The 11,755-nt window shown below is 39.8% G+C and overlaps 1 protein-coding gene across 1 annotated transcript in view; it reads left to right on the top strand.

Annotated features, from left to right (window-relative positions):
- Window positions 1-1,267: 1,267 nt before the first annotated feature.
- MYOM3 (myomesin 3) overlaps window positions 1,268-11,755 on the top strand; it is a 209,580-nt gene continuing 199,092 nt past the window's right edge. The window contains exon 1 of the mRNA XM_053707175.1: window positions 1,268-1,564. Within this exon, the coding sequence (XP_053563150.1) occupies window positions 1,458-1,564 (107 nt within the window). The 5' untranslated portion in view covers window positions 1,268-1,457. The remainder of the gene's footprint in view (window positions 1,565-11,755) is intronic.

Genomic DNA, 11,755 nt, shown 5'->3' with positions numbered 1-11,755 from the left:
TAAGTAAATTGGAAAGTCGTTTAAAATTGTTTGCTCTATCTAAATTTTGAAAGAAAAAATATGGGTTTGTTATACCTTTAAATGTTAATATTTAATATGAATGACAGAAAATATTTGTTTACAGTATCACTCTCCATCGATGCAGCTACTCAGGTATTCAAAGATCAGCACAGATGCTTTTGCTGATACAGCTTCTGAATGCTCAACCTTTTTTAAAACAAAAATTTTACAGACAAATACAGGGGGGATTGAGGGCCCTATTCCCGTGGGAAATTACAATCTAGATAGGTAGGAGGATGGAAAACAGGAGGTGGGGACTGCAAAGGTGAGAATGATATTAGTGAGGATATAGATCAGGGCAACTGTTAGGTAAGTGAAATTCATTTGTTACTGAGTCGGGTGATAAGCTTCCCTGAACAAAAAGGTCTTTAGGGAGCGTTTAAAGGAGGAGAGGTTGAGGGAAAGTCTGACAGCTCAAGGAAGGGCGTTCCAGAGGGTTGGTGCCGCACAAGAGAAGTCCTGTAGTCTATCATTGGAGGAGGTGCTGGTAGAGGACGCAAGGAGCAGGTCGTTGTTGGATCTTAGGGTGCGGGCTGGAGTATATTTGTTGATGAGTGATGACAGGTAGGGTGGTGCAGCATTGGTGAGGACTTTGTAGGCCAGGGTGAGAATTTAGAATTTAACTCTTCTGTGAATGGGGAGCCAGTGAAGGAACTCACAGAGAGGCGCAGCAGAAACAGCGCGTCTGGAGAGGTGGATTAGCCTGGCAGAGGCATTTAGGATGGATTGAAGGGGAGAGAGGCGGGAGAGAGGGAGGCCAGTTAGTAGGTTATTACAGTAGTCAAGTCAGGAAATTACCAGGGAGTGGATTAGCTGTTTAGTAGTTTCAGTGCTCAGAAACAGACACATTTTGGAGATATTGCGTAGGTGGTTGCAGCAGGATGAAGAGAGCAATTGGATGTGCGGAATGAAGGAGAGATTTGAGTCAAGTGTGACTCCAAGGCAGCGGACTTGGGGTGATAGGGAGATAGCGGTGCTGCCAAGAGTGGTAGAAAAATTAGAAACTGGAGTAAAATTAGAGGGGGGATTAGAAGTAGTTCGGTCTTGGACATGTTTATGTTTAGGTTGTGAGAGGCCATCCAGAGGGAAATGCCAGATAAGCAGTCGCTGATGTAAGAATTGACAGAAGGAGAGAGTGCAGGGGTGGATAGGTAGATCTGGGTATCATCAGCCTAGAGGTGATAGTTGAAGCCATAGCTGTTGATAAGTTTACCCAGTGAAGAAGTGTAAATAGAGAAGAGTAGAGGACACACATTAAAAATAAAATGTCGTCTTCATGAGTGGAAACGGAAGTAGTGCATTAATGTTTCCCCAAATAAACAGAAAAGCAAAACTACATTGTAAGCGATGTTAAGCATCATATTATTATTTTCAGGTGAACCATTTTTTTTGCTCAAATGGAGAAAACAGTCACAGTTCTTAAAATGGAGGAAGAAGAGTGTGAGCAAAATAAACACAGACTTCAAATGGAAACAGCAACTTACAAAAAGAAATTTAAGACAAGGTGAGTTCTATCCTGAATAGCATCAACAAACTTAGGCCTAGATTTGGAGTTTGGCGGTAGATGGGCTGTTAACGCTACGCGGGCTTTTTTCTGACCGCACCATAAAATTAACTCTGGTATCGAGAGTTCAAAAAAATGCTGCGTTAGGCTCCAAAAAAGGAGCGTAGAGCATTTTTTCCGCAAATGCAACTCTCGATACCAGAGTTGCTTACGGACGCGGCCAGCCTCAAAAACGTGCTCGTGCACGATTCCCCCATAGGAAACAATGGGGCTGTTTGAGCTGAAAAAAAACCTAACACCTGCAAAAAAGCAGCGTTCAGCTCCTAACGCAGCCCCATTGTTTCCTATGGGGAAACACTTCCTACGTCTGCACCTAACACTATAACATGTACCCCGAGTCTAAACACCCCTACCCTTACACTTATTAACCCCTAATCTGCCGCCCCCGCTATCGCTGACCCCTGCATATTATTATCAACCCCTAATCTGCCGCTCCGTACACCGCCGCAACCTACGTTATCCCTATGTACCCCTAATCTGCTGCCCCTAACACCACCGACCCCTATATTATATTTATTAACCCCTAACCTGCCCCCCTCAACGTCGCCGACACCTGCCTACACTTATTAACCCCTAATCTGCCGAGCGGACCTGAGCGCTACTATAATAAAGTTATTAACCCCTAATCCGCCTCACTAACCCTATCATAAATAGTATTAACCCCTAATCTGCCCTCCCTAACATCGCCGACACCTAACTTCAAACATTAACCCCTAATCTGACGACCGGAGCTCATCGCTACTATAATAAATGGATTAACCCCTAAAGCTAAGTCTAACCCTAACACTAACACCCCCCTAACTTAAATATAATTTACATCTAACGAAATTAATTAACTCTTATTAAATAAATTATTCCTATTTAAAGCTAAATACTTACCTGTAAAATAAATCCTAATATAGCTACAATATAAATTATAATTACATTGTAGCTATTTTAGGATTAATATTTATTTTACAGGCAACTTTGTAATTATTTTAACCAGGTACAATAGCTATTAAATAGTTAAGAACTATTTAATAGTTACCTAGTTAAAATAATAACAAAATTACCGGTAAAATAAGTCCTAACCTAAGTTATAATTAAACCTAACACTACCCTATCAATAAATTAATTAAATAAAATACCTACAATTACCTACAATAAAACCTAACACTACACTATCAATAAATAAATTAAATACAATTTCTACAAATAACTACAATTACATAAACTAACTAAAGTACAAAAAATAAAAAAGAACTAAGTTACAAAAAATAAAAAAATATTTACAAACATAAGAAAAATATTACAACAATTTTAAACTAATTACACCTACTCTAAGCCCCCTAATAAAATAACAAAGACCCCCAAAATAAAAAAATGCCCTACCCTATTCTAAATTAATAAATTTAAAAGCTCTTTTACCTTACCAGCCCTGAACAGGGCCCATTGCGGGGCATGCCCCAAGAAAATCAGCTCTTTTGCCTGTAAAAAAAAACATACAATACCCCCCCCCAACATTACAACCCACCACCCACATACCCCTAATCTAACCCAAACCCCCCTTAAATAAACCTAACACTAAGCCCCTGAAGATCTTCCTACCTTGTCTTCACCTCACCGGGTATCACCGATCGGTCCTGGCTCCGATATCTTCATCCAACCCAAGCGGGGGCTAGACATCCACTGAAGAAGTCCAGAAGAGGGTCCAAAGTCTTCCTCCTATCCGGCAAGAAGAGGACATCCGGACCAGCAAACATCTTCATCCAAGCGGCATCTTCGATCTTCTTCCACCGGTGCGGAGCGGGTCCATGTTGAAGCATCCGACGCGGATCCATCCTCTTCCGGCGTCTCCCGACGAATGACGGTTCCTTTAAGGGACGTCATCCAAGATGGCGTTCCTCGAATTCCGATTGGCTGATAGGATTCTATCAGCCAATCGGAATTAAGGTAGGAATATTCTGATTGGCTGATGGAATCAGCCAATCAGAATCAAGTTCAATCCGATTGGCTGATCCAATCAGCCAATCAGATTGAGCTCGCATTCTATTGGCTGATCGGAACAGCCAATAGAATGCGAGCTCAATCTGATTGGCTGATTGGATCAGCCAATCGGATTGAACTTGATTCTGATTGGCTGATTCCATCAGCCAATCAGAATATTCCTACCTTAATTCCGATTGGCTGATAGAATCCTATCAGCCAATCGGAATTCGAGGGACGCAATCTTGGATGACGTCCCTTAAAGGAACCGTCATTCGTCGGGAGACGCCGGAAGAAGAGGATAGATCCGCGTCGGATGCTTCAACATGGACCCGCTCCGCACCGGTGGAAGAAGATCGAAGATGCCGCTTGGATGAAGATGTTTGCCGGTCCGGATGTCCTCTTCTTGCCGGATAGGAGGAAGACTTTGGACCCTCTTCTGGACTTCTTCAGTGGATGTCTAGCCCCCGCTTGGGTTGGATGAAGATATCGGAGCCAGGACCGATCGGTGATACCCGGTGAGGTGAAGACAAGGTAGGAAGATCTTCATGGGCTTAGTGTTAGGTTTATTTAAGGGGGGTTTGGGTTAGATTAGGGGTATGTGGGTGGTGGGTTGTAATGTTGGGGGGGGGTATTGTATGTTTTTTTTTACAGGCAAAAGAGCTGATTTTCTTGGGGCATGCCCCGCAAAGGGCCCTGTTCAGGGCTGGTAAGGTAAAAGAGCTTTTAAATTTATTAATTTAGAATAGGGTAGGGCATTTTTTTATTTTGGGGGTCTTTGTTATTTTATTAGGGGGCTTAGAGTAGGTGTAATTAGTTTAAAATTGTTGTAATATTTTTCTTATGTTTGTAAATATTTTTTTATTTTTTGTAACTTAGTTCTTTTTTATTTTTTGTACTTTAGTTAGTTTATGTAATTGTAGTTATTTGTAGAAATTGTATTTAATTTATTTATTGATAGTGTAGTGTTAGGTTTTATTGTAGGTAATTGTAGGTATTTTATTTAATTAATTTATTGATAGGGTAGTGTTAGGTTTAATTATAACTTAGGTTAGGACTTATTTTACAGGTAATTTTGTTATTATTTTAACTAGGTAACTATTAAATAGTTCTTAACTATTTAATAGCTATTGTACCTGGTTAAAATAAATACAAGGTTGCCTGTAAAATAAATATAAATCCTAAAATAGCTATAATATAATTATAATTTATATTGTAGCTATATTAGGATTTATTTTACAGGTAAGTATTTATCTTTAAATAGGAATAATTTATTTAATAAGAGTTAATTAATTTCGTTAGATGTAAATTATATTTAAGTTAGGGGGGTGTTAGTGTTAGGGTTAGACTTAGCTTTAGGGGTTAATCCATTTATTATAATAGCGGTGAGCTCCGGTCGTCAGATTAGGGGTTAATGTTTGAAGTTAGGTGTCGGCGATGTTAGGGAGGGCAGATTAGGGGTTAATACTATTTATGATAGGGTTAGTGAGGCGGATTAGGGGTTAATAACTTTATTATAGTAGCGCTCAGGTCCGCTCGGCAGATTAGGGGTTAATAAGTGTAGGCAGGTGTCGGCGACGTTGAGGGGGGCAGATTAGGGGTTAATAAATATAATATAGGGGTCGGCGGTGTTAGGGGCAGCAGATTAGGGGTACATAAGGATAACGTAGGTGGCGGTCGGCAGATTAGGGGTTAAAAAAATTTAATCGAGTGTCGGCGATGTGGGGGGACCTCGGTTTAGGGGTACATAGGTAGTTTATGGGTGTTAGTGTACTTTAGGGTACAGTAGTTAAGAGCTTTATGAACCGGCGTTAGCCCAGAAAGCTCTTAACTCCTGCTTTTTTTCGGCGGCTGGAGTTTTGTCGTTAGAGCTCTAACGCTCACTTCAGAAACGACTCTAAATACCAGCGTTAGAAAGATCCCATTGAAAAGATAGGATACGCAAATGGCGTAGGGGGATCTGCGGTATGGAAAAGTCGCGGCTGAAAAGTGAGTGTTAGACCCTTACCTACACGACTCCAAATACCGGCGGTAGCCTAAAACCAGCGTTAGGAGCCTCTAACGCTGGTTTTCACGGCTAACGCCAAACTCCAAATCTAGGCCTTAGTTTTCAATATTTCTATATGTCAACATCTCTAATATTAATCTATATATCCAGTATTAGAATTGTCCTCAGTCCTGTGTTAGTAAGAACGTTTACCACTGAGTGGATTAGTTTGTAACGTTTTCTTTCCCAGCTAGTATTTCCCCCCCCCCTCTGTCTTGTATAGTGACATTTTTTATATAGTGACATTTTTTTATATAGTGACATTTTTTTCAGCCCTGTGTATATCTGTTGTAATATGTGATCTGTACAGTTTATGGTTCAGTGAGGTGGCTAGTTTTGTGAAGTCTACAATCTGTCAGGAATAACAAGAAGAAGCTTCATTTCTGGTATCCAATTACGGCAAGATGACCATGTTTAAATGAAAATAAACTCTGATGAGGTGCCACATGATATTCAATATCCTGCAGCAGAGGCTGTTCTGTTGTGTTAATGAAGTCACATGCAGTGATAACAAAATAATTGCCTGTTTATGGAATGGATTTGGAGAATTGTGCATATATAAAACCAATAAGAAAATGACTGGCAAAGCCAAAGTTCTCTTATGTGGTAAAAATCTCTTAAAGGGACAGTAAAATCAAAATTAAACTTTCATGATTCGGCTAAAGCATGCAATTTTAAACCACTTTCCAATTTATTTCTGCTATCAAATTTGCATCATTTTCTTGGTATTGTTATTGAAGAGTAAAACTAGGTAGGCTCATAAGAGCTCAGGAGTGTGCATGTGTCTTTAGTACTCTATAGCAGCAGTGTTTTGCAACATTATTTGTAGCTTTGATATGCAATGTTTCAAAACCCTGCTGCCATAGAATACTAAAGTCACATGCACACAAAAATGTGTAGAGACCGATAAACAGTTGGTTTGACAGAGGCTTTTCCAGGGCCGGCTCAAGACATTGTTCTGCCTGGGTCCGAGAATGAAATGAGGTCCCCCCCAGTAACATTACTGATTAGCACATCAACCCTCCAGCCTGGCTGCCCCTCTTACTCCTACCTGCAACCAATGCTTATGCACAATTGTACTATAAGTGGGGAGGAAGATAGGGAAGCGCTGTGCTAATTTTTATAAGTGTAAAAGTTAATTATTATTATTATATTTACCTTTGACTGAGTAGGTTGAGTTTGTATCTGGTTGCTTCCTAATGTCATTAGATTAATTAATAGATTAATAGATTAATTTTGCCCATGCACAAAACCAATTTTAAATGGATAAATTGACTTCAATTTTTTTACATCCATGTCACTTCAACTTCCTAAACAGCAACATCGGTGATCGGTGCTCTGTTACCATAAGGGTTCAGATTGCCATATCATTACAGATAGTGACATGGTCTGTGTTACTGTCTGTAACAGTCTCCTTTAATGCCGATGGGAGGTGCAGGAGGGAAGGAGGGAGGCGATGGGCAGCACAGAGGCGAGGGAGAGAAAGGGAGTGGGAGGCGCCTTAGCCCACAGAAAATAAAGTTTGGAAGTGAGAGGCAGGAAATGGACGCTACTCTACAAAAAAATAGGGAATCAGGGTGGGGGGACCCTACTTGGGAACCACTACACTACAGAAAAAAATAATAATAAATAAATAATTATACCTAAACTGGGTACTGGCAGACAGCTACAAGTGCTCACTAGGGTGCCAGTACTTAAGATGGCATACACGATTAGGAGGGGGAGGGTTAGGGGGCTGTTTGGGAGAGATCAGAGAGGTGGAATGATAAGGGGGATCCTACACTGCAGAAAATAAATAAATATATAAAATTAACTTATGTAAAAATAAAAAAGCTGTAAAACTTAATGGGATACTAAACCCATTTTTTTTCTTTAATGATTCCGATAGAGCATGCAATTTTAAGCAACTTTCTAATTTACTCCTATTATCATTTTTTCTTCGTTCTCTTGATATCTTAATTTAAAAAGCAGGAATGTAAAGTTTAGGAGCTGGCCCATTTTTGGTTCAGAACCTGGGTTATGCTTGCTTATTTGAGGCTAAGGCCTCTAGTTATCAAGCCGTCAACCACAAATACGCTGCAATTCCGCAGCGTATTTGTGGCGAGGCTGATTCGCCTAAGTTATCAAGCCCTACAGACCGGCAAAAGTAGAATATAGTGACGTAAGCTTCGATCCGCCGGACTCAGTCCAACACAGATCGATTCTTACGTCACTCCAGATGTTCCGAACGCAAGTTCGGCACAATCTGACTACTTTTGGAAGTTATCAAATGACTACCAGGTACGCTCGGCACTTTTCCGGCCCAGCGTACCTGGTTTTCAATCCGCCGCCCTGGAGGCAGCGGATCCCATAGGAATCAATGGGAGTCTGACCATAGCGAAAGTTCATGTTCGCTGCTGCCCGACATCCCATTGATTCCTATGGGAGATGTCTGCACCTAACACCCTAACATGTACCCCGAGTCTAAACACCCCTAATCTGCCCCCCCTACACCGCCGCAACTAAATAAATGTATTGATTGAATCAGCCAATCAGATTTTTCCTACCTTAATTCCGATTGACTGATAGAATTCTATCAGCCAATCGGAATTCGAGGGACGCCATCTTGGATGACGTCACTTAAAGGAATATTCATTCGGCGAGTAGGCATCGGTGAAGAAGGATGGCTCTGCGTCGGCTGCTTTGAAGATGGCTCCGCTCAGCTCCGGATGGATGAAGATTGAAGACGCCGCCTGGATGAAGACTTCTATCGGATGGAAGACCTCTTCAGCGCCCCTTGGATGAAGACTTCTATCGGATGGAAGACATCTTCAGCGCCCCTTGGATGAAGACTTCGGCCCGGCTGGGTGAACACGACTCAAGGTAGGGAGAACTTCAGGGGGGTAGTGTTAGGTTTACTTAAGGGGGGTTTGGGTTAGAGTAGGGGTATGTGGGTGGTGGGTTTTAATGTTGGGGGGGGTTGTATTTTTTTTTACAGGCAAAAGAGCTGATTACTTTGGGGCATGCCCAGCAAAAAGCCCTTTTAAGGGCTAGTAAAAGAGCTGGTTACTTTGTAATGTATTATAGGGTAGGGACTTTTATTATTTTTTTTTAATTTTTTTTATTAGGGGGCTTAGATTAGGTGTAATTAGTTTAAAATTCTTGTAATCTTTTTTTATTTTCTGTAATTTAGTGGGGGGGGGGTTGTAATTTAGTTTAGTTTATTTAATTTTATTTAATTGTAGGTATTGGTAGCTAATTTATTTAATTAATTTAATGATAGTGTAGTGTTAGGTTTAATTGTAACTTAGGTTAGGATTTATTTTACAGGTAATTTTGGATTTATTTAAGCTAGGTGGTTATTAAATAGTTAATAACTATTTAATAACTATTGTACCTAGTTAAAATAAATACAAAGTTGCCTGTAAAATAAAAACAAATCTTAAAATAGCTACAATATAATTATTAGTTATATTGTAGCTATCTTAGAGTTTATTTTATAGGTAAGTATTTCGTTTTAAATAGGATTAATTTAGTTAATAAGAGTAATTTTTATTTAGATTTATTAAAATAATATTTAAGTTAGGGGGTGTTAGGGTTAGTGTAAGACCTAGGTTTCGGGGTTTATTAGTTTAATATAGATGGCGGCGGTATAGGGGGGGCAGATTAGGGGTTAATAAGTTTAATATAGGTGGCGGCGGTATAGGGGGGCAGGATAGGGGTTAATAGGTATTATGTAGGTGGTGGCGGGGTCCGGGAGCGGCGGTTTAGGGGTTAAAATATTTATTATAGTTGCGGAGGGATCCGGGAGTGGCGGTTTAGGGGTTAATACGTTTTTTAGAGTAGCAGTGGGCTCTGGGAGCGGCGGTTTATGGGTTAACATGTTTAATATAGTTGCGGAGGGATCTAGGAGCGGCGGTTTAGGGGTTAACATGTTTAATATAGTTGCGGAGGGGTCTAGGAGCGGCGGTTTAGGGGTTAATAACTTTATTTAGTTGCGGGGGGCTCCGGGGGCGCCGGTATAGGGGGTAGAACAGTATAGTATAGTCTGAGTGCTTAGTGACAGCCTATCAATAAAGCTGTGAAAAAGCCGAAGAGCAGCGAGATTGGATGAGTGATAACTATCACAGTCCGCTGCTCATCGCCCCGTACTTGGTGCGCGGCTTTTTGACAGCTTTTTTGATAACTTTGGCGAGTGTATTCAGGTCCGCGGCGGCGATGTGAGGCGAGCTTAGGCGGGCGTATTGGGGCCGGCGATGGCAGGTACATACGGAGCTTGATAACTAGAAGCCTAAATGTAGCCACCAATAAGCAAGCGCTATCCAAGGTGCTGAACCTAAAATGGGCAGGCTCCTAAGCTTTACATTCCTGCTTTTTAAATAAAGATACCAAGAGAACGAAGAAAAATTGATAGAACAGTAAATTAGAAAGTTGCTTATAATTGCATGCTCTATCTGAACCATAAAAGAAAAAAATTGGGTTTAGTATCCCTTTAATACTGGCAGACTGTCTGACAGTACCTAAGATGGTATTGAGGAGAATGGGTGCGAGGGGGGTAAAGGTCAGGGAGGTGGGAGCTATAAGATAGGAGGTAATCCTTACACTATTGTACACTAACCCTTGCCAGTTAACTAATTAACTCCTTCACTGCCAGAGATTTCAGTAGTATGGTGCACAGCTGCAATTAGTGGCCTTCTAATTACAAAAAATCAATGGCAAAGCCATGTAAATAATTTCAGTGAAAAAAAGTTTGTGAAAAACGTAGCCATTTGTTTTATATGATCCCATTTGACGTTGACAGTGGCATGAAATAAAACAAAATTGGCCTACTTCAATACCTTGTGTTGTCTACTAAGAAAAATATAGGGCTAGATTACAAGTGGAGCGTTACATTATTGTGTGCCCGTAAACAAGCAAATTCACTCAGATCAGATCTCTGTTTAATTTTAAAAAATGTCCCCCAAATGCTCCCAAAATAAACTGTTTGGGGCTTTTATAAAATAAAGTAATGTAGCATCTTTCATTTTTTTAAATAATAACTGCACAAAGCAGTTTTTAGGGTGTGCAATGTTAAAAAAACAGCACTAAAAAGTGCATTTACTTTCCGGTCCATGGGGACTGTGGTATTACTATAAATATACACATATAAACACATACATATATGTATATATTCATATACATATACAGTTAGGTCTGTAAATTAATTGGACACTGACACAAGTTTTGCTATTTCGTCTGTTTACCAAAATAAGTTCAAGTTACAGTTAAATAATAAATATAGGCTTAAAGTGCAGTCTCTCAGCTTTAACCCCTTAAGGACACAGCCATTTTTCAATTTCTTTCCCTTAAGGACCAGGGCTATTTTTACATTTCTGCGGTGTTTGTGTTTAGCTGTAATTTTCCTCTTACTCATTTACTGTACCCACACATATTATATACCGTTTTTCTCGCCATTAAATGGACTTTCTAAAGATACCATTATTTTCATCATATCTTATAATTTACTATAAAAAAATTTATAAAATATGAGGAAAAAATGGAAAAAAACACACTTTTTCTAACTTTGACCCCCAAAATCTGTTACACATCTACAACCACCAAAAAACACCCATGCTAAATAGTTTCTAAATTTTGTCCTGAGTTTAGAAATACCCAATATTTACATGTTCTTTGCGTTTTTCGCAAGTTATAGGGCAATAAGTACAAGTAGCACTTTGCTATTTCCAAACCACTTTTTTTCAAAATTAGCGCTAGTTACATTGGGACACTGATATTTTTCAGGAATCCCTGAATATCCCTTGACATGTATATATATTTTTTTAGAAGACATCCCAAAGTAATGATCTAGGCCCATTTTGGTATATTTCATGCCACCATTTCACCGCCAAATGAGATCAAATAAAGAAAAAATTCACTTTTTCATAATTTTTTTTCACAAACTTTAGGTTTCTCACTGAAATTATTTGCAAACAACTTGTGCAATTATGGCATAAATGGTTGTAAACGCTTCTCTGGGATCCCCTTTGTTCATAAATAGCAGACATATATGGCTTTGGCATTGCTTTTTGGTAATTAGAAGGCCGCTAAATGCCTCTGCGCACCACACATGTATTATGCCCAGCAGTGAAGGGGTTAATTAG

This window comes from Bombina bombina, chromosome 3 (genome assembly GCF_027579735.1).
Source record: "Bombina bombina isolate aBomBom1 chromosome 3, aBomBom1.pri, whole genome shotgun sequence".
Taxonomy (NCBI): domain Eukaryota; kingdom Metazoa; phylum Chordata; class Amphibia; order Anura; family Bombinatoridae; genus Bombina; species Bombina bombina.
The sequence above is the reverse complement of the archived record's forward strand: the minus strand, read 5'-3'. Positions and strand labels throughout refer to the sequence as shown.